The sequence below is a fragment of the Scomber japonicus genome, chromosome 15, assembly GCF_027409825.1.
Source record: "Scomber japonicus isolate fScoJap1 chromosome 15, fScoJap1.pri, whole genome shotgun sequence".
NCBI classification, from domain to species: Eukaryota; Metazoa; Chordata; class Actinopteri; order Scombriformes; family Scombridae; genus Scomber; species Scomber japonicus.
The window spans coordinates 311,351-336,126 of NC_070592.1; the positions used below are offsets into that span (position 1 = coordinate 311,351).

General features: G+C 45.9%; 1 protein-coding gene and 1 long non-coding RNA gene across 2 annotated transcripts; both read right to left on the reverse strand.

The window, feature by feature from the left end:
* Window positions 1–121: 121 nt before the first annotated feature.
* Window positions 122–1,592, reverse strand: LOC128374481 (uncharacterized). The gene is made up of 3 exons (XR_008322999.1): window positions 1,579–1,592; window positions 274–320; window positions 122–158 (listed from the first exon to the last, which is right to left on the reverse strand). It is a non-coding gene; the product is annotated as an uncharacterized LOC128374481 (long non-coding RNA).
* Window positions 1,593–5,448: 3,856 nt separating this feature from the next.
* On the reverse strand, window positions 5,449–12,476 carry LOC128374509 (NLR family CARD domain-containing protein 3-like). Its single transcript, XM_053334777.1, has 9 exons — window positions 12,388–12,476; window positions 11,155–11,233; window positions 10,765–10,993; window positions 8,861–10,655; window positions 8,583–8,756; window positions 8,147–8,320; window positions 6,210–6,256; window positions 5,566–6,094; window positions 5,449–5,482 (listed from the first exon to the last, which is right to left on the reverse strand). The coding sequence occupies exons 1-9, from the start codon at window positions 12,453–12,455 to the stop codon at window positions 5,449–5,451; spliced, it is 3,129 nt and encodes a 1,042-aa protein (XP_053190752.1). The 5' UTR covers window positions 12,456–12,476.
* Window positions 12,477–24,776: the final 12,300 nt, after the last annotated feature.

The window sequence follows — 24,776 nt, forward strand, 5'->3', positions numbered from 1 at the left end:
CAGATCACTTCTACACAGCAGCTGCCACCAGAAGTCAAATCTGTCTGGATGATCAGGATATAACTGAACCTCCTCCACACCTGTCACCTTCCTGTTGTTATCAGACAGTTTGAGTTTTCTGTTCATTGTGTTTGGATCCAGTTCCAGTTCACAGGCATCTGATGGAGAGAACGAGACACAATACAACTGCAGTTATTGATGATGTCATCATCTTCATCCTCAGCAGGATGTGAATGAGTGATGTCACAGTTTGATGAATGAAAACACACTTACACTTCCTCAGACCTGGTGTCAACCATCGTTCTCCAGCAGGCTGCAGGCTGAAAGGAGGAGAGAGAGTCAAACACCTGTCTGTCCATCTGTCTGTCCATACCTGAGAGTGTCCACTAGTCTGTCCATACCTGAGAGTGTCCACCTGTCCATACCTGAGAGTGTCCACCTGTCTGTCCATACCTGAGAGTGTCCATCTGTCCATACCTGAGAGTGTCCACCTGTCGGTCTGTCCATACCTGAGAGTGTCCACCCGTCCATACCTGAGAGTGTCCACCCGTCCATACCTGAGAGTGTCCACCTGTCTGTCCATACTTGAGAGTGTCCACCTGTCTGTCTATACCTCAGAGTGTCCACCTGTCTGTCCATACTTGAGAGTGTCCACCTGTCTGTCTATACCTGAGAGTGTCCATCTGTCTGTCCATACCTGAGAGTGTCCACCTGTCTGTCTATACCTGAGAGTGTCCATCTGTCTGTCCATACCTTAGAGTGTCCACCTGTCTGTCCATACCTGAGAGTGTCCACCTGTCTGTCCATACCTAAGAGTGTCCACCTGTCCATACTTGAGAGTGTCCACCTGTCTGTCCATACCTAAGAGTGTCCACCTGTCTGTCCATACCTCAGAGTGTCCACCTGTCTGTCCATACTTGAGAGTGTCCACCTGTCTGTCTATACCTGAGAGTGTCCATCTGTCTGTCCATACCTGAGAGTGTCCACCTGTCTGTCTATACCTGAGAGTGTCCATCTGTCTGTCCATACCTTAGAGTGTCCACCTGTCTGTCCATACCTAAGAGTGTCCACCTGTCCATACTTGAGAGTGTCCACCTGTCTGTCCATACCTAAGAGTGTCCACCTGTCTGTCCATACTATAGAGTGTCCACCTGTCTGTTTTACTTGAGAGTGTCCACCTGTCTGTCTATACCTTAGAGTGTCCATCTGTCTGTCCATACCTGAGAGTGTCCACCTGTCTGTCCATACCTGAGAGTGTCCATTTGTCTGTCCGTATCTGAGAGTGTCCACCTGTCTCTCCGTACCTGAGAGACTCCACCTGTCTGTCTGTACCTGAGTGTCCACCTGTCTGTCCATACCTGAGAGTGTCCACCTGTCCATATCTGAGAGTGTCCACCTATCTGTCCATACTTGAGAGTGTCCACCTGTCTTCTCCATACCTGAGAGTGTCCACCTGTCTGTCCATACCTGAGTGTCCACCTGTCTGTCCATACTTGAGAGTGTCCACCTGTCTTCTCCATACCTGAGAGTGTCAACCTGTCTGTCCATACCTGAGAGTGTCCACCTGTCTGTCCATACCTGAGAGTGTCCAGTCTCCAGTGTGGATCCTTCAGTCCAGCAGACAGGATTTTCTTTCCTGAGTCTCCTGGATGATTGTATCTCATGTCCAGCTCTCTCAGATGGGAGGGGTTGGCACTCAGAGCTGAGGCCAGAGAAACACAGCCTTCCTCTGTGATCAGACATCCTGACAGACTGAAGACACAAAGCATACCTGAGAGTGTCCACCTGTCTGTCTATACCTGAGAGTATCCATCTGTCTGTCCATACCTGAGAGTGTCCATAACTGAGAGTCTCCACCTGTCTGTCTGTACCTGAGAGTGTCCATCTGTCTGTCCATATCTGAGAGTGTCCACCTATCTGTCCATACTTGAGAGTGTCCACCTGTCTTCTCCATACCTGAGAGTGTCCACCTGTCTGTCCATACCTGAGAGTGTCCATCTGTCTGTCCATACCTTAGAGTGTCCACCTGTCTGTCCATACCTGAGAGTGTCCACCTGTCTGTCCATACTTGAGAGTGTCCACCTGTCTTCTCCATACCTGAGAGTGTCAACCTGTCTGTCCATACCTGAGAGTGTCCACCTGTCTGTCCATACCTGAGAGTGTCCAGTCTCCAGTGTGGATCCTTCAGTCCAGCAGACAGGATTTTCTCTCCTGAGTCTCCTGGATGATTGTATCTCATGTCCAGCTCTCTCAGATGGGAGGGGTTGGCACTCAGAGCTGAGGCCAGAGAAACACAGCCTTCCTCTGTGATCAGACATCCTGACAGACTGAAGACACAAAACATACCTGAGAGTGTCCACCTGTCTGTCTATACCTGAGAGTATCCATCTGTCTGTCCATACCTGAGAGTGTCCATAACTGAGAGTCTCCACCTGTCTGTCTGTACCTGAGAGTGTCCATCTGTCTGTCCATATCTGAGAGTGTCCACCTATCTGTCCATACTTGAGAGTGTCCACCTGTCTTCTCCATACCTGAGAGTGTCCACCTGTCTGTCCATACCTGAGAGTGTCCATCTGTCTGTCCATACCTTAGAGTGTCAACCTGTCTGTCCATACCTGAGAGTGTCCACCTGTCTGTCCATACCTGAGAGTGTCCAGTCTCCAGTGTGGATCCTTCAGTCCAGCAGACAGGATTTTCTCTCCTGAGTCTCCTGGATGATTGTATCTCATGTCCAGCTCTCTCAGATGGGAGGGGTTGGCACTCAGAGCTGAGGCCAGAGAAACACAGCCTTCCTCTGTGATCAGACATCCTGACAGACTGAAGACACAAAACATACCTGAGAGTGTCCACCTGTCTTCTCCATACCTGAGAGTGTCCACCTGTCTGTTCGTACTTGAGAGTGTCCACCTGTCTGTCTATACCTGAGAGTGTCCATCTGTCTGTCCATACCTGAGAGTGTCCACCTGTCTGTCCATACCTGAGAGTGTCCACCTGTCTGTCTGTACCTGAGAGTGTCCATTTGTCTGTCCGTACCTGAGAGTGTCCACCTGTCTGTCCGTACCTGAGAGACTCCACCTGTCTGTCCATACCTGAGAGTGTCCACCTGTCCGTACCTGAGAGTGTCCACCTGTCTGTCTGTACCTGAGAGTGTCCATCTGTCTGTCCATATCTGAGAGTGTCCACCTATCTGTCCATACTTGAGTGTCCACCTGTCTTCTCCATACCTGAGAGTGTCCACCTGTCTGTCAATACCTGAGAGTGTCCATTTGTCTGTCCGTACCTGAGCGTGTCCACCTGTCTCTCCGTACCTGAGAGACTCCACCTGTCTGTCTGTACCTGAGAGTGTCCACCTGTCTGTCCATACCTGAGAGTGTCCACCTGTCCATATCTGAGAGTGTCCACCTATCTGTCCATACTTGAGAGTGTCCACCTGTCTTCTCCATACCTGAGAGTGTCCACCTGTCTGTCCATACCTGAGAGTGTCCATCTGTTTGTCCATACCTGAGAATGTCCACCTGTCTGTCCATACCTGAGAGTGTCCACCTGTCTGTCCATACTTGAGAGTGTCCACCTGTCTGTCCATACTTGAGAGTGTCCACCTGTCTTCTCCATACCTGAGAGTGTCAATCTGTCTGTCCATACCTGAGAGTGTCCATCTGTCTGTCCATACCTGAGAGTGTCCAGTCTCCAGTGTGGATCGTCCAGTCCAGCAGACAGGATTTTCTCTCCTGAGTCTCCTGGATGATTGTATCTCATGTCCAGCTCTCTCAGATGGGAGGGGTTGGCATTCAGAGCTGAGGCCAGAGAAACACAGCCTTCCTCTGTGATCAGACATCCTGACAGACTGAAGACACAAAACATACCTGAGAGTGTCCACCTGTCCATATTTGAGAGTGTCCATCTGTCTGTCCATACCTGAGAGTGTCCACTTATCTGTTCATACCTGAGAGTGTCCACCTGTCCGTCCATACCTGAGAGTGTCCATCTGTCTGTCCATACCTAAGAGTGTCCACCTGTCCATACTTGAGAGTGTCCACCTGTCTGTCCATACCTAAGAGTGTCCACCTGTCTGTCCATACTTGAGAGTGTCCACCTGTCTCTTCGTACTTGAGAGTGTCCACCTGTCTTTCTATACCTGAGAGTGTCCATCTGTCTGTCCATACCTGAGAGTGTCCACCTGTCTGTCTATACCTGAGAGTATCCATCTGTCTGTCCATACCTGAGAGTGTCCATAACTGAGAGTCTCCACCTGTCTGTCTGTACCTGAGAGTGTCCATCTGTCTGTCCACATCTGAGAGTGTCCACCTATCTGTCCATACTTGAGAGTGTCCATCTGTCTTCTCCATACCTGAGAGTGTCCACCTGTCTGTCCATACCTGAGAGTGTCCATCTGTCTGTCCATACCTTAGAGTGTCCACCTGTCTGTCCATACCTGAGAGTGTCCACCTGTCTGTCCATACTTGAGAGTGTCCACCTGTCTTCTCCATACCTGAGAGTGTCAACCTGTCTATCCATACCTGAGAGTGTCCACCTGTCTGTCCATACCTGAGAGTGTCCACCTGTCTGTCCATACCTGAGAGTGTCCAGTCTCCAGTGTGGATCCTTCAGTCCAGCAGATTGTCCACTTATCTGTTCATACCTGAGAGTGTCCACCTGTCTGTCCATACCTGAGTGTCCACCTATCTGTCCATATCTGAGAGTGTCCACCTATCTGTCCATACTTGAGAGTGTCCACCTGTCTTCTCCATACCTGAGAGTGTCCAACTGTCTGTCCATATCTGAGAGTGTCCACCTGTCTGTCCTTACCTGAGAGTGTCCACCTGTCTGTCCATACCTGAGAGTGTCCAGTCTCCAGTGTGGATCCTCCAGTCCAGCAGACAGGATCTTCTCTCCTGAGACTCCTGGATGATTGTAGCTCAGGTCCAGCTCTCTCAGATGGGAGGGGTTGGACCTCAGAGCTGAGGCCAGAGAAGCACAGCCTTCCTCTGTGATCAGACATCCTGACACACTGAACTTGCCCGGTAAGCAAGTCGGCTTTGGCGTGCTGCGGCTAACTTGGCGTGCTCAAACATAGTGTACAGTGGTCTCTGGGCTTGAAGGATGTGAAACAGCAGGCTGGACAATAAATGAATAATTATTTAAGATAATTATTAGCTATTAACACAAAGATGAAATAAAACATGAAACTGTTTTTATTGTAAGACACAGAGTGACATCAGCTCATCTCAACAACCAATGAGAGACTCTGATTGGTCAACATGTCACATGACCAGAGCCTTTAATGTAGTTCAGACATTAACATAAAACATGACGACTCTTCCTACTGTCAGTCCTTCATTCTGGACTAGAAATGATTCATTACACAAACTACATTATAATTACAGTACAATGATTCTCTGCATACTAAATAACAATGATCATAAATATCAGCTGTGTGTGTGATCCTGTTCAGACTGAACCGTCTGTCTGCAGACTGTCTGTCCTACAGACCACACAGAGACACTGAACCGTCTGTCTGCAGACTGTCTGTCCTACAGACCACACAGAGACACTGAGGAATCAGACCAGACCATAAACCCAGCATACAGAGGTCCAGTGAATGTGGTGTTGAAGGTGTGGAGGTGGATCAGTGTGTCAGAGGAGACTCTGTAGAAGGACAGAGTGCCAGCAGGACAGTCCACATACACTGCTACTCTGTTAGAGACAGAGGAGGAGGAGGAGGAGGAGGAGGAGGAGGAGGAGGAGGAGGAGATGGATGTTTCTCTCTTATTGTGCCAGACAGAGTAACGACCATCATCATCAGAGCATCTCAGACTCCAGGACTGATCGTTCCCTCCAAACCAACAGTCAATGTCTCCTTTCCTGCTGATTCTTCTGTAACTCACTGATATATTAACATTTCCTCTCCACTCGACCTCCCAGTAACAGCGACCAGTCAGATCATTTCTACTCAGCAGCTGAGGCCAGTAGTCAAATCTGTCTGGATGATCAGGATATAACTGATCCTCCCTCACACATGTCACCTTCCTGTTGTTATCAGACAGTTTGAGTCTTCTGTGCATTGTGTTTGGATCCAGTTCCAGTTCACAGGCATCTGATGGAGAGAACGAGACACAATACAGCTGCAGTTATTGATGATGACATCATCTTCATCCTCTGCAGGATGTGAATGAGTGATGTCACAGTTTGATGAATGAAAACACACTTACATCTCCAAGGACCTGGTGTCACCCATCGTTCTCCAGCAGGCTGCAGCCTGAAAGGAGGAGAGAGAGTCAAACACCTGTCTGTCCACCTGTCTGTCCATACCTGAGAGTGTCCACCTGTCTGTCCATACCTGAGAGTGTCCATCTGTGTATACCTGAGAGTGTCCACCTGTCTGTCCATACCTGAGAGTGTCCATCTGTGTATACCTGAGAGTGTCCACCTGTCTGTCCGTACCTGAGAGCGTCCACCTGTCTGTCCATACCTGAGATTGTCCACTTGTCTGTCCCTACCTGAGAGTGTCCATACCTGAGAGTGTCTACCTGTTTGGCCGTACCTGAGTGTCCACCTGTCTGTCAACCTGTCTGTCCATACCTGAGAGTGTCCATCTGTCTGTCCATACCTGAGTGTGTCCATCGGTCTGTCCATACCTGAGAGTGTCCACCTGTCTGTCCATACCCATGAGTGTCAATCTGTCTGTCCTTACCTGAGTGTGTCCATCTGTCTGTCCATACCTGAGAGTGTCTACCTGTCTGTCTATACCTGAGAGTGTCCATCTGTCCATACCTGAGAGTGTTGGTCTGTCTGTCCATACCTGAGAGTGTCCATCTGTCCATACCTGAGAGTGTCCATCTGTCTGTCCATACCTGAGAGCGTCCATCTAACCATACCTGAGAGTGTCCATCTGTCTGTCCATACCTGAGAGTGTCCACCTGTCTGTCTCTACCTGAGAGCGTCCATCTATCCATACCTGAGAGTGTCCATCTGTCTGTCCATACCTGAGAGTGTCCACCTGTCTGTCTCTACCTGAGAGTGTCCACCTGTCTGTCCGTACCTGAGAGTGTCCACCTGTCTGTCCATACCTGAGAGTGTCCACCTGTCTGTCCATACCTGAGAGTGTCCAGTCTCCAGTGTGGATCCTCCAGTCCAGCAGACAGGATCTTCTCTCCTGAGTCTCCTGGATGATTGTATCTCAGGTCCAGCTCTCTCAGATGGGAGGGGTTGGCACTCAGAGCTGAGCCCAGAGAAGCACAGCCTTCCTTTGTGATCAGACATCCTGACAGACTGAACACACAAAACAACACACATGTCACATGATCTGAGATCACTGCAGGACTGGAAGCTCCTGTGTTTATTACTGTCATCACCTGTCATCTGTCATCTTTACAGTTAAACTTCATACTTTCCACTGTAAAGCTTTTACTGTGAAGTACTTCCAGCTTCCTGTAACCTTAGTCAACATGATGTTAGCAACTGCTAAAAATAGATGTTAATAAAATAATATTCAATAAAAAGCAGCCACAGGGAGCTGATCGGATGAAGAGCTGCAGGTGACAGACTCTGACTACAGTTTGTATGAACATCAAACCTCCAACACGTCACAGAGCTAAATGACTCCGTCTCAGATGCTCACAGTTGAATACAGAACAGGAATCACAACTAATGTTACAAATAAGGACTGAACACTGTGGAAATAACAGTAAAAGATAACAGAAAGCAAACATTTCTGACTCCTTCATTCAGTTTCAGTGATCATCCAGTTTTAAGGTTGTTTGAAACAAAAGAATAATTAAATGGTGGTTAACCAGATAACAGCTGAGGTGAAGTGTCATATCACCATGGTGAGTAACAATCACTATCATCCCAGCACAGATACTGCTCTGAGATTAAAAGAAACTACAACGGTTACCAAAACCTGTTCACTGAATAACTGTCTGTGTGTTTTACTTTGGGTCAGTTACACAGTTAAACTCCTCTCTGGTATTTCAGGTTCCAACAGCAGAGACACAACAAAACTAATAAATATATATTAATAGAAAGTTATTCACAGGGTCTAAACACATGCTGAAGATAATCTGAGTAGAGAAAATGTCCAGGTGTTTATCTTCTCATATAAATCAGTTTAAATGATGATCAGTTGAACAAGTTGATGAATCCTGACCTGAGAGTTTCCAGTCCACAGTGTGGACTCTCCAGTCCAGCAGAAAGCTGCTTCACTCCTGAATCCTGCAGGTTGTTGTTACTCAGGTCCAGATCTCTCAGACTAGAGGACTGGGAGCTGAGAACTGAAGACAGAGCTGCACAGCTTCTCTCTGAGAGGTTACAGTCACTCAGTCTGAAGATACAAGTTAAATACATCAGAATCTGTGATAAACAGACGTAAATATCTCAATCACATGATATAAAAGTAAAGATCAGTTTCTTTAGTTTATAAAGCTGCATCAAGGAAAGATAAACTGGAAAATCCTAACATTTTATTTCCTGTGAAAATAAAGACCTGGTGAAAAACTTTTGTGAATCTGAAATCCTGATATTAGAAAAACTGAACCTAATACATGAGAAAAATACTTCAAAGACAAAGTATAACTTGATCTGACCTGAGAGTTTCCAGTCCGCAGTGTGGACTCTCCAGTCCAGCAGAAAGCTGCTTCACTCCTGAATCCTGCAGGTTGTTGTTACTCAGGTCCAGATCTCTCAGACTAGAGGACTGGGAGCTGAGAACTGAGGACAGAGCTGCACAGCTTCTCTCTGAGAGGTTACAGTCACTCAACCTGGAGAAGAATCAGCAGAACAAAAGAATTGCAAACATTACTTTTCTTCATTGAGCAAAGATGAAACTCCATTAATCTGGAATCTTAGTTCTGTGTGCACCTACAGAGCTTTGTTGGAGGCTTTGACCACTGGCAGCAGCCTCAGAAGAGCCTCCTCTGAAGCAGAGTATTTCTTCAGGTCAAACACGTCCAGATCTTTATCTGATGACAGTAAGATGAAGACCAGAGCTGACCACTGAGCAGGAGACAGTTTATCTGTGGAGAGACTTCCTGATCTCAGGTAGTGTTGGATCTCCTCCACTAGAGAACGATCATTCAGTTCATTCAGACAGTGGAACAGATTGATGCTTCTCTCTGCAGACACATTCTCACTCAGCTTCTTCTTGATGTACTGAACTGTTTTCTGATTGGTCTGTGAGCTACTTCCTGTCTGTCTCAGCAGACCTCGTAGGAAAGTCTGATTGGTCTGCAGTGATAGACCCAGGAGGAAGCGGAGGAACAAGTCCAGGTGTCCATTTGGACTCTTTAAGGCCTCGTCCACAGCACTCTGGTAGAAACGTGTTGATTTGTCTTTAAACACTTTAGACAACCTGGATGTTGTTTGTTCTTCCAGCAGATTGACTCCAGAGTTGATGAATGTCAGATGGACATGAAGAGCAGCCAGAAACTCCTGAACGCTCAGATGGACGAAGCAAAACACCGTGTCCTGGTACAGCCCTTTCTCCTCTTTAAAGACCTGTGTGAACACTCCTGAGTACACTGAGGCTGCTCTGATATCGATGCCACACTCTGTCAGGTCTGATTCATAGAAGATCAGGTTTCCTTTCTGAAGTTGCTCAAAAGCCAGTTTTCCCAGAGACTCAATCATCTTCCTGCTCTCTGGACTCCAGTGTGGATCTGTCTCAGCTCCTCCATCATACTTCACCTTCTTCAATTTGGACTGAACCACCAGGAAGTGGATGTACATCTCAGTCAGGGTCTTGGGCAGCGCTCCTCTCTCTCTGCTTTTCAACACATCCTCCAGAACTGTAGCAGTGATCCAGCAGAAGACTGGGATGTGGCACATGATGTAGAGGCTTCGTGATGTCTTGATGTGGGAGATGATGGTGCTGGCCTGCTCCTCATCTATCAATCTCCTGCTGAAGTACTCCTCCTTCTGTGGGTCAGTGAACCCTCTGACCTCTGTCACCATGCCAACACACTCTGGAGGGATCTGATTGGCCGCTGCAGGTCGTGTGGTTATCCAGAGGCGAGCAGAGGGAAGCAGTTTCCCCCTGATGAGGTTTGTCAGCAGCACATCCACTGAGGTGGACTCTGTAACATCAGTCAGGATCTCAGTGTTGTGGAAGTCCAGAGGAAGTCGACACTCATCCAGACCGTCAAAGATGAACACAACCTGGAACTCTTCAAACCTGCAGATTCCTGCTTCTTTGGTTTCAGTAAAGAAGTGATGAACAAGTTCCACCAAGCTGTACTTTTTCTCTTTCAGCACATTCAGCTCTCTGAAAGTGAATGGAAATGTGAAGTGTATGTCCTGGTTGGCTTTGTCTTCAGCCCAGTCCAGAGTGAACTTCTGTGTTAAGACTGTTTTCCCAATGCCAGCCACTCCCTTTGTCATCACTGTTCTGATTGGTTCATCTCTTCCAGGTGAGGCTTTAAAGATGTCTTCTTGTCTGATTGTTGTTTCTGGTCTGTCTGGTTTCCTGGATGCTGTTTCAATCTGTCTGACCTCATGTTCATCATTGACATCTGCAGTCCCTCCCTCTGTGACGTAGAGCGGTGTGTAGATCTGATTCAGAAGGGTTGGGTTTCCTGCTTTAGCGATCCCCTCAAACAGACACTGGAACTTCTTCTGCAGGTTAGACTTGAGTTTACGTCGACACTTTGCAGCACGACTTCCTGAATGAACAAACACAAAACAGCATATAAACATATTTTCCTCCATCTCTTGAGACTTCAGTAAATGTCTCATTTATCCATCATGTTAAATCTGTTAAAATCCTCTTACTGCTCTGCAGACGCTCAGCCAGCTCCTCCTGCTTCATTCTCCTCAGGAAGTGCAGCGTGATCTTCAGAAATGCATCTCTGCTTCTCCTCCTCTGCTCTTCCTCCTCACCGTCCAACACCTCCTCATCCTCCCTCTGACTCTCTAAGCATTCTGGGTAATCTGGACTCAGAAGCTTCTGCATCTTCTTCAGCTCGTTCTTCACAAAAGTGACGATGTTCTCCTCCAGCAGCTGGAACAGAATAATATATGAATGACACAATCAAACTAACATCATGAAGCAAACATCAGATCCATGTTGGACACACTGACAATCCACTGGTCTACAAAGTGCAGCATGGAGATGATTGTGAACACAATAGATGTAAAAGTAGTTGTTGTACATGTACAGACCATAAATATGGAGTCCAGGTGTGTTTGATGCTGCTGGGCAGACTGACCACTGGGAACCTCTGAGCTCTCCTGGTCCACTCTGTGGAGGAATCATGAAGAATGAGCTCACATTATGTCTGTCCACACAGAGACAAACACAAGCTAAAGGTCCATCAAGTGATATTTGGATGTGAACAGAGAATCAGATGACTCCCTGTAGTGGTAAAGCTTTACTAGTCCTGCTGATCCCACTGAGAATCAACAGCTCAGTCTGGTTGTAGCTTTCAGCTCAGTGTTTGGCTTCATCAGTCAGTTTGGTTTAGTCCCAACAGCTCTGAACAAACCTCCATACAGCTCTCCCTCCCTCACTGTCCACTGCTGAAGTGCCCTGGAGCAAGGCAGCTACAACCTGCAGCTGCTGCAGTGGAGCTGCTCAGTGTCTGCTTGTATCAGACTGGTTGAACTGGGCAGCTCCCAGTATGAACATGACATTGAGGTGTGTGTAAGTGAGAAAGTAGGCAGGTGTCATGTCTGAGGTGTTTGAACGTCTTGTGTTTGAGCAGGTTGAGTATTTGGTCAGACACAGTTTGTTGTATGAGCTTCAGTCTACTGGCTCCTGTCTTATTCATGTGTTTGATTTATGAGTCAATCCTTGATGGAGGGAATGATGCTGACCTGCAGAAAGCCTTTGACACAGTTAGTCATTCAGTGCTGTTGTCATAGTTACAGTACTGTAAGATGGTTTATTTCTTCCAGGAAAAAGTAAAGTGTGTGATGTTGAAGTGGTTTTATCAGAACCTCAGGATATTACATGTGAGGTGCTGCATGCTTCTATTTTATTTCTTATGTATATAAATGATCTGACAGCTGCTGTGATGATTCTGCATTTCTGCTCTCTGGGAATGATGTCAGTGAAACTCACAACTATTAGTAAAGAATGAGAAAGTGTCAGAGAGTGGCTCATAGATAACAAGCTTTCAATACATTTGGGTTAAAGCCAGTCAATCCTGTTTGGAACAAAGACGTCAAGAACAAATACACTGAAAATCTTTTATAATGAAGTTTGATGATATTTTGTCTCATATAATATTGGACCATCACTGTGTGAACATGTGATGTGTTATCTCCATATTTAAATGATGATCACGTCTCCTCCCTCTCTATGACGGCCGGCTTTTCACTGACGAGGTCGGACAACACGTCATATAAACCAGTTCATTTCTAACATAACGTTTACTGTCAGTTACAGCTTACATCTGATCAGCTGATGGACGTCCTCCTTTAAAATCAATGAAAAAGTTATATGACCGGTCGCTCTTCATGGACAGACAGCTGGGTTCAGGTCCAGGTCCAGGTTCAGGTCCAGGAGAGTCTGGTCTCTGCTGGATCCTGAAACAACAACAGCTCTGATAAATGTGCATGTTGGATAGAAATGAAGCTGTGGCGCGCCCTGGTGGTTAGAGAGCATACCACATAGTCACAGCGTCCCTGGTTCAAATCCAGCAGGGACCAATGCTGCAGGTCATTCATCTCTCTCTCTCTCTGACAGAGAGACAATAAATCTTAAAAGAAATGAAAACATTCTTACCTTCTATGAGCCGGTTGTCCAGATTTAAAATGTATAGGGTACCCCATGGACCGGTCACTCTTCATGGACACACAGCTGGGTTCAGGTTCAGGTTCAGGTACACGTTCAGGTCCAGCAGAGTCTGATCTGAGCTGCTTCTCTGTCCTTCAACACAACACACACAGAGCTTTGAGTGTGAATAATGATGGTGGAGTGATGTGAGTGGAGAACAGTGGAGAACAGTGATGGACAGTTAGAGATCCTCATCTCACCTCTGAGCTTTGGTCTGGCTGTCATGTTCCCCACACAGAGAGCTTTTAGAGGGAGGGACTCCCTCCTCTCTGTCCTCACACTGATCCATAGCAGAGAAACACCTTCACACAAACACAACAACACATCATTTCTCTTCATTCCTCTCAGTCACATGACAAACACACACAGCTCTGACTGGAGGAGAGCAGCTCAGTCACTTCAATACTAAATACACTCATCTGACACTTATATGCTGTTGGCACTTTGAGCTGCAGTGTCCAACAAATCACTTTCACAAAGCTCACAATGAGCCTCATGCAACCAACACGTGTTCTTAAGTGACGAGTTCAGAGCCGTCGTAACTGAACAGTTACGATACAGGTTTAGGAGAACGCAATGAAAATGTTTCTACAGGAAGCTTTTAGATGGTTTGAAGACTAGAGGGAAACACTTCCTGTTTTTTTGGGTTAGGGTTAGGGTTAGGGTTAGGGCTCGGGTTCACTAACCCTTCACTTCTATTAAACAGACTTTGAAAAGCTCTTCATCATTTTAAATGTTCCTCTTCTTCCAAGTCTACTATATCCAGTCAGAGCAGCAGCAGCTCGTCATGTTACCTGGACAGATGCTGCTGGATTCACATCAGCTCACAGAGACGTTCTACCTTCATCTGTAGAGGAAACACAGAGAGAACAGCTGGAAGATCATCACATCTATCTGAGAACAATAATCTGATCTGATCTCTGATGTTCATGTTGCTGTGATTCAGGAGGAAAATAGAGGATTTACTAGAGAGGAGCTTCTCAGTTATATGTAAAGACAGACTGATAGACTTTCTGTTTTATCGTGATGCAGCAGTAGGAAGTGTGTTTCATGGACACATGTGAACTGTATCTCTGTTATGATTTTAATTATTAATGACAGCTCTGCAGCTCCAGAAGGCTCAATAGGTTCAGAGCAGCAATAAGACTAATTAGTGAGGACATTGAGTGTGAAGAAAGATCCTCTAAACTCATAATACTTCATCAGACCTCTGAATAAACACTGAGAAGAAGAACCTCCAGTTACCTGAAGCCCTTTATACTGACTGATTTACATCCACAGCACTACAGTCATATTATATATTAGCTTATTATATATTAACATATTATGCCCCCCACCCCCCACCTCTGTTCCAGTCTCTAGAAGCCAAATCTAAATGAATTACCTCCTTTGTAATCATCAGTAACTGTAACAGATTACAATGTGTGAAGTTATTGATGAACACTGACTCAGTACTGTCAGCTGTTATCAGACACTTTAAAATGGAGGAACACTTCCTGTTGATCTGTTGACTGTTAGTAGAGTTCAGAACTACAGATTTCTGCTGTTTCTACTGGAACTAAACTAACAAGATGAACAAAGAGTCATTCAAGAATCAAACTGTGAAAACTGTCACAATACAAACTGAATAAAGTTATAATAAATACCTTCACAATACAAACTGATTAAGTTATAATAAATACCTTCACAATACAAACTGAATAAAGTTAGAATAAATACCTTCACAATACAAACTGAATAAAGTTATAATAAATACCTTCAGAAGGAGTAAAGAAGCTGCTTCACATAGAGCACACATGAGGAAGTAAACTAAACAGGAAATGAGCAGAGAGAGAGAGAGAGAGAGAGAGAGAGAGAGAGAGAGAGAGAGAGAGAGAGAGAGAGAGAGAGAGAGGAGGCTGGATGGAGAAGTGGCGCCATCTGCTGGTACAAACACTAACTGCAGGATGTTTGTGTCACTAACAGAACTCAGAGTTCAATAAAGGAAAGTTCACTTCAGTCCAGTGAAAGTTGAATTCAAAATAAAAGAGAGTAAATGAGTTACTGTGTGTGTGTTACTGTGTGTGTGTATGTGTGTGTTACTGTGTGTGTATGTGTGTGTTACTGTGTGTGTGTTACTGTGTGTGTGTGTGTGTGTAAATAAATACCTTCACATTACAAACTGTTGAAATTGAGGCATTGCAGCAGATCCAGGAACTCAGGGGCAGGTTTGCAGTTGGAGTTGTCGATAAATCGCCCAGGAGGAAAGCAGAAGGTGAGATGGCACATAGCTGGGTCAGAAAATCAGAGAAGTCGGAGAGAAAGAAGGAGTTTGGCTTGGGGGGGGGGATAAATGACAGCAATGACTAAAGGAGAGGGACCAGAGAGTTAAAAGGCAATAATGAGTGAGAGGCGGGGATGAAGATGGAAGTTATTATAATGTCCTTTCTATAAACAGCAGCAACACCCCCTGAGCACTGGGGAAGTGAACGGAGGTTGGACAGATTCACGAGTTGTTTGTTGGGATGATGTAACGAGGGAGTTGGAGAGCGATGTGACCAGAGGGAGAGTATGGGAAGGGTCACAGAGGAAGGGGAGGTGAGGGGGGGCAAAAATGGCAGCACTAGAGGTCAAAGATGGGCCGGTTTCTGGAGAAGGGATGATAGGCTGATATGGTGATGGTGGCAATGACCGATAGGGCCTGTAGGGGGAGTTGTGGCAGGAGGAGGTACTCTGAGAAGGTCCTGTAGGGCGTGAAGTGGGAGGGAGATGGCAGTGTGTGGAGTGTAAACATTGATAGTCTGTCATGTGCGTAATGTACAGCGTGCTGGAAGGTGGAGGCGAGCATGTGGCACCCCAGCATGTTCAGGTGAAGACCGTCTCGTCAGTAAAAGGAGGGTCGCTCCCAGAACAAGTTGAAGTTATGAATAAAACCAATGTTGTGTGCTGTGCAGGCAGACTGGAGCCAGGTGTGGAGGTAAAGAATCCTGCTAAAACTACCAGCGCCATGACCAAGTGTGGGGAGTGGGCCAGAGATAACAACAGACTTTCCACAGTTGTTAAGGAGATTAAAAAGGTGAATAAAATGAGCTTTTGTCAGTTCCGACTGCCTGCAGTGTCGTCTGAGCCACAGTGAACGATTACTTTAGTAATTGTTGGGGGGGCTGACTTCAGGAGACCCGGGAAGTTTTCCAGGATGTTGGTGGTCGTGGCTCCGGAGTAGGTGTGTGTGATGGCGTTGGCAAACCTTAAGTGCCGAACAATGGGTGGGTGCCTGATTCATAGCCTTGTTAGATGGGGCAGCAGTGGCAGCTTTGGCGGAAGATGGGATATCCGCGGCGGTTGCCACCAAGCATGGTGCTGCGGCTGCCGGGCTGTGATTCAGCTCCTCCAGTGGCCGAAGCGAGGAGGAGGGGACAACACAGCGGGTGGAGGCGGGGGAGCCGCTGCGCTGCCACGTCACGGCTAGGATGCAGTCTGGCTCCACAGAAACAGCCTCAGCCATGGGGATGTCAGTGGGGTGGACTGTGACATCGACTGGTGATTTTTTCACAATATACAAAATTATGACAGGATTGGTGCATAGAACCATATCTTAACCCTCCCTAGCATCTTTAACAAGCCAAGCTGTACATAGAAAGGTAAACAAAATAATCAGTTGTATTTCATTCCTGGAGTGATACAGGTGGTAGCTGGAGGTCAGGTTCAATTGGAGGAGAATAATGAGATGAGTAAAGAGAACAGAATACATATGTAAGCACATACATACAAGCATGTCCACACATATATACCCGTATATGTATATATGCACAAAAACAAGTGTAGCAGGTAATAGATCCATTGATGGGTTAGATGTAGGAGAGAGAATATTTTACATGTGATGTTACTGTCATAAGTTTAGACAAAATGCAGGCTCAAGAACAAGCCTCTAGCTGGTCTAGAGATTATTGAAGTGTTTCAAAAAAGGCCCCACACCCTCTGAAATCTTCCTTTGGAGTTATGGATGGAGTCGTGTATTTTTTCAAGATTAAGACAGGACATAATATCTCTCAGCCACTGAGCGTGGGAGGGGTTGAGGCTGCATTCTTCCACTTAAGCAATATCACACATCTGGCAAGGAAAGGGGAGAAAAGACAGAGTTCGACATGTGGCCAGGGTCAGGCATACTGTCCATACCTGAGAGTGTCTACCTGTCTGTCCATACCTGAGAGTGTCCAGTCTCCAGTGTGGATCCTCCAGTCCAGCAGACAGGATCTTCTCTCCTGAGTCTCCTGGATGATTGTAGCTCAGGTCCAGCTCTCTCAGATGGGAGGGGTTGGACCTCAGAGCTGAGGCCAGAGAAGCACAGCCTTCCTCTGTGATCAGACATCCTGACACACTGAACTTGCCCGGTAAGCAAGTCGGCTTCGGCGTGCTGCGGCTAACTTGGCGTGCTCAAACATAGTGTACAGTGGTCTCCGGGCTTGAAGGATGTGAAACAGCAGGCTGGCCAATAAATGAATAATTATTAACTATTAACACAAAGATGAAATAAAACATGAAACTGTTTTGGTTGAAGATGAAACAGTTTTTATTGTAAGACACAGAATGACATCAGCTCATCTCAACAACCAATCAGAGACTCTGATTGGTCAACATGTCACATGACCAGAGCCTTTAATGTAGTTCAGACATTAACATAAAACATGACGACTCTTCCTACTGTCAGTCCTTCATTCTGGACTAGAAATGATTCATTACACAAACTACATTATAATTACAGTACAATGATTCTCTGCATACTAAATAACAATGATCATAAATATCAGCTGTGTGGGGTTGAGCATAGCTCAGTGGGTAGAGCACCTGCGTGTCATTCCCCCTCTCTCTGCCTGTTTCCTGTCTATCTCTACTGTCCTGTACAATAAAGTGTGTGTGATCCTGTTCAGACTGAACCGTCTGTCTGCAGACTGTCTGTCCTACAGACCACACAGAGACACTGAGGAACCAGAGCAGACTGTAAACCCAGCACACAGAGGTCCAGTGAATGTGGTGTTGAAGGTGTGGAGGTGGATCAGTGTGTCAGAGGAGACTCTGTAGAAGGACAGAGTGCCAGCAGGACAGTCCACATACACTGCTACTCTGTTAGAGACAGAGGAGGAGGAGGAGGAGGAGGAGGAGGAGGAGATGAATGTTCTGCTGTCATTGTGCCAAACATAGTAACAACCATCATCAGAGCAGTCCAGACTCCAGGACTGATCGTTCCTTCCAAACACACAGTCAATACCGTTTCCTTTCCTGTTGATTCTTCTGTAACTCACTGCTATATAAACGTCTCCTCGCCACTCGACTTCCCAGTAACAGCGACCAGTCAGAACATTTCTACTCAGCAGCTGAACGTAGGTGTCAAATCTGTCTGGATGATCAGGATATGGCTGATCCTCCTCCACACGTGTCACCTTCCTGTTGTTATCAGACAGTTTGAGGTATCCGTTCATTGTGTTTGGATCCAGTTCCAGTTCACAGGCATCTGATGGAGAGAACGAGACACAATACAGCTGCAGTTATTGATGATGTCATCATCTTCATCATCAGCAGGATGTGAATGAGTGATGTCACAGTTTGATGAATGAAAACACACTTACATCTCCAAGGACCTGGTGTCAACCATCGTTCTCCAGCAGGCTGCAGCCTGAAAGGAGGAGAGAGAGTCAAACATCTGTCTGTCCACCTGTCTGTCCATACCTGAGAGTGTCCACCTGTCTGTCCATACCTAAGAGTGTCCATCTGTCTGTCCATACTTGAGAGTGTCCATCTGTCTGTCCATACCTAAGAGTGTCCATCTGTCTGTCCATACCTGAGAGTGTCCACCTGTCCATAACTGAGAGTGCCCATTTGTCTGTCCATATCTAAGAGTGTCCACCTGTCTGTCCATACTTGAGAATGTCCACCTGTCTGTCTATACCTGTGAGTGTCCACCTGTCCATACCTGAGAGTGTCCACCTGTCTGTCCATACCTGAGAGTGTCCACCTGTCCATAACTGAGAGTGCCCATTTGTCTGTCCATATCTAAGAGTGTCCACCTGTCTGTCCATACTTGAGAATGTCCACCTGTCTGTCTATACCTGTGAGTGTCCACCTGTCCATACCTGAGAGTGTCCACCTGTCTGTCTATACCTGTGAGTGTCCACCTGTCCATACCTGAGAGTGTCCACCTGTCTGTCCATACCTGAGAGTGTCCACCTGTCTGTCCATACCTGAGAGTGTCCATCTGTCTGTCTCTACCTGAGAGTGTCCATCTGTCTGTCTCTACCTGAGAGTGTCCACCTGTCTGTCCATACCTGAGAGTGTCCATCTGTATGTTCATACCTGAGAGTGTCCACCTGTCTGTCTATACCTGAGAGTGTCCACCTGTCTGTTCATACCTGAGAGTGTCCAGTCTCCAGTGTGGATCCTCCAGTCCAGCAGACAGGATCTTCTCTCCTGAGTCTCCTGGATGATTGTATCTCAGGTCCAGCTCTCTCAGATGGGAGGGGTTGGCACTCAGAGCTGAGCCCAGAGAAGCACAGCCTTCCTTTGTGATCAGACATCCTGACAGACTGAACACACAAAACAACACACATGTCACATGATCTGAGATCACTGCAGGACTGGAAGCTCCTGTGTTTATTACTGTCATCACCTGTCATCTGTCATCTTTACAGTTAAACTTCATACTTTCCACTGTAAAGCTTTTACTGTGAAGTACTTCCAGCTTCCTGTAACCTTAGTCAACATGATGTTAGCAACTGCTAAAAATAGATGTTAATAAAATAATATTCAATAAAAAGCAGCCACAGGGAGCTGATCGGATGAAGAGCTGCAGGTGACAGACTCTGACTACAGTTTGTATGAACATCAAACCTCCAACACGTCACAGAGCTAAATGACTCCGTCTCAGATGCTCACAGTTGAATACAGAACAGGAATCACAACTAATGTTACAAATAAGGACTGAACACTGTGGAAATAACAGTAAAAGATAACAGAAAGCAAACATTTCTGACTCCTTCATTCAGTTTCAGTGATCATCCAGTTTTAAGGTTGTTTGAAACAAAAGAATAATTAAATGGTGGTTAACCAGATAACAGCTGAGGTGAAGTGTCATATCACCATGGTGAGTAACAATCACTATCATCCCAGCACAGATACTGCTCTGAGATTAAAAGAAACTACAACGGTTACCAAAACCTGTTCACTGAATAACTGTCTGTGTGTTTTACTTTGGGTCAGTTACACAGTTAAACTCCTCTCTGGTATTTCAGGTTCCAACAGCAGAGACACAACAAAACTAATAAATATATATTAATAGAAAGTTATTCACAGGGTCTAAACACATGCTGAAGATAATCTGAGTAGAGAAAATGTCCAGGTGTTTATCTTCTCATATAAATCAGTTTAAATGATGATCAGTTGAACAAGTTGATGAATCCTGACCTGAGAGTTTCCAGTCCACAGTGTGGACTCTCCAGTCCAGCAGAAAGCTGCTTCACTCCTGAATCCTGCAGGTTGTTGTTACTCAGGTCCAGATCTCTCAGACTAGAGGACTGGGAGCTGAGAACTGAAGACAGAGCTGCACAGCTTCTCTCTGAGAGGTTACAGTCACTCAGTCTGAAGATACAAGTTAAATACATCAGAATCTGTGATAAACAGACGTAAATATCTCAATCACATGATATAAAAGTAAAGATCAGTTTCTTTAGTTTATAAAGCTGCATCAAGGAAAGATAAACTGGAAAATCCTAACATTTTATTTCCTGTGAAAATAAAGACCTGGTGAAAAACTTTTGTGAATCTGAAATCCTGATATTAGAAAAACTGAACCTAATACATGAGAAAAATACTTCAAAGACAAAGTATAACTTGATCTGACCTGAGAGTTTCCAGTCCGCAGTGTGGACTCTCCAGTCCAGCAGAAAGCTGCTTCACTCCTGAATCCTGCAGGTTGTTGTTACTCAGGTCCAGATCTCTCAGACTAGAGGACTGGGAGCTGAGAACTGAGGACAGAGCTGCACAGCTTCTCTCTGAGAGGTTACAGTCACTCAACCTGGAGAAGAATCAGCAGAACAAAAGAATTGCAAACATTACTTTTCTTCATTGAGCAAAGATGAAACTCCATTAATCTGGAATCTTAGTTCTGTGTGCACCTACAGAGCTTTGTTGGAGGCTTTGACCACTGGCAGCAGCCTCAGAAGAGCCTCCTCTGAAGCAGAGTATTTCTTCAGGTCAAACACGTCCAGATCTTTATCTGATGACAGTAAGATGAAGACCAGAGCTGACCACTGAGCAGGAGACAGTTTATCTGTGGAGAGACTTCCTGATCTCAGGTAGTGTTGGATCTCCTCCACTAGAGAACGATCATTCAGTTCATTCAGACAGTGGAACAGATTGATGCTTCTCTCTGCAGACACATTCTCACTCAGCTTCTTCTTGATGTACTGAACTGTTTTCTGATTGGTCTGTGAGCTACTTCCTGTCTGTCTCAGCAGACCTCGTAGGAAAGTCTGATTGGTCTGCAGTGATAGACCCAGGAGGAAGCGGAGGAACAAGTCCAGGTGTCCATTTGGACTCTTTAAGGCCTCGTCCACAGCACTCTGGTAGAAACGTGTTGATTTGTCTTTAAACACTTTAGACAACCTGGATGTTGTTTGTTCTTCCAGCAGATTGACTCCAGAGTTGATGAATGTCAGATGGACATGAAGAGCAGCCAGAAACTCCTGAACGCTCAGATGGACGAAGCAAAACACCGTGTCCTGGTACAGCCCTTTCTCCTCTTTAAAGACCTGTGTGAACACTCCTGAGTACACTGAGGCTGCTCTGATATCGATGCCACACTCTGTCAGGTCTGATTCATAGAAGATCAGGTTTCCTTTCTGAAGTTGCTCAAAAGCCAGTTTTCCCAGAGACTCAATCATCTTCCTGCTCTCTGGACTCCAGTGTGGATCTGTCTCAGCTCCTCCATCATACTTCACCTTCTTCAATTTGGACTGAACCACCAGGAAGTGGATGTACATCTCAGTCAGGGTCTTGGGCAGCGCTCCTCTCTCTCTGCTTTTCAACACATCCTCCAGAACTGTAGCAGTGATCCAGCAGAAGACTGGGATGTGGCACATGATGTAGAGGCTTCGTGATGTCTTGATGTGGGAGATGATGGTGCTGGCCTGCTCCTCATCTATCAATCTCCTGCTGAAGTACTCCTCCTTCTGTGGGTCAGTGAACCCTCTGACCTCTGTCACCATGCCAACACACTCTGGAGGGATCTGATTGGCCGCTGCAGGTCGTGTGGTTATCCAGAGGCGAGCAGAGGGAAGCAGTTTCCCCCTGATGAGGTTTGTCAGCAGCACATCCACTGAGGTGGACTCTGTAACATCAGTCAGGATCTCAGTGTTGTGGAAGTCCAGAGGAAGTCGACACTCATCCAGACCGTCAAAGATGAACACAACCTGGAACTCTTCAAACCTGCAGATTCCTGCTTCTTTGGTTTCAGTAAAGAAGTGATGAACAAGTTCCACCAAGCTGTACTTTTTCTCTTTCAGCACATTCAGCTCTCTGAAAGTGAATGGAAATGTGAAGTGTATGTCCTGGTTGGCTTTGTCTTCAGCCCAGTCCAGAGTGAACTTCTGTGTTAAGACTGTTTTCCCAATGCCAGCCACTCCCTTTGTCATCACTGTTCTGATTGGTTCATCTCTTCCAGGTGAGGCTTTAAAGATGTCTTCTTGTCTGATTGTTGTTTCTGGTCTGTCTGGTTTCCTGGATGCTGTTTCAATCTGTCTGACCTCATGTTCATCATTGACATCTGCAGTCCCTCCCTCTGTGACGTAGAGCGGTGTGTAGATCTGATTCAGAAGGGTTGGGTTTCCTGCTTTAGCGATCCCCTCAAACAGACACTGGAACTTCTTCTGCAGGTTAGACTTGAGTTTACGTCGACACTTTGCAGCACGACTTCCTGAATGAACAAACACAAAACAGCATATAAACATATTTTCCTCCATCTCTTGAGACTTCAGTAAATGTCTCATTTATCCATCATGTTAAATCTGTTAAAATCCTCTTACTGCTCTGCAGACGCTCAGCCAGCTCCTCCTGCTTCATTCTCCTCAGGAAGTGCAGCGTGATCTTCAGAAATGCATCTCTGCTTCTCCTCCTCTGCTCTTCCTCCTCACCGTCCAACACCTCCTCATCCTCCCTCTGACTCTCTAAGCATTCTGGGTAATCTGGACTCAGAAGCTTCTGCATCTTCTTCAGCTCGTTCTTCACAAAAGTGACGATGTTCTCCTCCAGCAGCTGGAACAGAATAATATATGAATGACACAATCAAACTAACATCATGAAGCAAACATCAGATCCATGTTGGACACACTGACAATCCACTGGTCTACAAAGTGCAGCATGGAGATGATTGTGAACACAATAGATGTAAAAGTAGTTGTTGTACATGTACAGACCATAAATATGGAGTCCAGGTGTGTTTGATGCTGCTGGGCAGACTGACCACTGGGAACCTCTGAGCTCTCCTGGTCCACTCTGTGGAGGAATCATGAAGAATGAGCTCACATTATGTCTGTCCACACAGAGACAAACACAAGCTAAAGGTCCATCAAGTGATATTTGGATGTGAACAGAGAATCAGATGACTCCCTGTAGTGGTAAAGCTTTACTAGTCCTGCTGATCCCACTGAGAATCAACAGCTCAGTCTGGTTGTAGCTTTCAGCTCAGTGTTTGGCTTCATCAGTCAGTTTGGTTTAGTCCCAACAGCTCTGAACAAACCTCCATACAGCTCTCCCTCCCTCACTGTACACTGCTGAAGTGCCCTGGAGCAAGGCAGCTACAACCTGCAGCTGCTGCAGTGGAGCTGCTCAGTGTCTGCTTGTATCAGACTGGTTGAACTGGGCAGCTCCCAGTATGAACATGACATTGAGGTGTGTGTAAGTGAGAAAGTAGGCAGGTGTCATGTCTGAGGTGTTTGAACGTCTTGTGTTTGAGCAGGTTGAGTATTTGGTCAGACACAGTTTGTTGTATGAGCTTCAGTCTACTGGCTCCTGTCTTATTCATGTGTTTGATTTATGAGTCAATCCTTGATGGAGGGAATGATGCTGACCTGCAGAAAGCCTTTGACACAGTTAGTCATTCAGTGCTGTTGTCATAGTTACAGTACTGTAAGATGGTTTATTTCTTCCAGGAAAAAGTAAAGTGTGTGATGTTGAAGTGGTTTTATCAGAACCTCAGGATATTACATGTGAGGTGCTGCATGCTTCTATTTTATTTCTTATGTATATAAATGATCTGACAGCTGCTGTGATGATTCTGCATTTCTGCTCTCTGGGAATGATGTCAGTGAAACTCATAACTCTTAGTAAAGAATCAGAAAGTGTCAGAGAGTGGCTCATAGATAACAAGCTTTCAATACATTTGGGTTAAAGCCAGTCAATCCTGTTTGGAACAAAGACGTCAAGAACAAATACACTGAAAATCTTTTATAATGAAGTTTGATGATATTTTGTCTCATATAATATTGGACCATCACTGTGTGAACATGTGATGTGTTATCTCCATATTTAAATGATGATCACGTCTCCTCCCTCTCTATGACGGCCGGCTTTTCACTGACGAGGTCGGACAACACGTCATATAAACCAGTTCATTTCTAACATAACGTTTACTGTCAGTTACAGCTTACATCTGATCAGCTGATGGACGTCCTCCTTTAAAATCAATGAAAAAGTTATATGACCGGTCGCTCTTCATGGACAGACAGCTGGGTTCAGGTCCAGGTCCAGGTTCAGGTCCAGGAGAGTCTGGTCTCTGCTGGATCCTGAAACAACAACAGCTCTGATAAATGTGCATGTTGGATAGAAATGAAGCTGTGGCGCGCCCTGGTGGTTAGAGAGCATACCACATAGTCACAGCGTCCCTGGTTCAAATCCAGCAGGGACCAATGCTGCAGGTCATTCATCTCTCTCTCTCTCTGACAGAGAGACAATAAATCTTAAAAGAAATGAAAACATT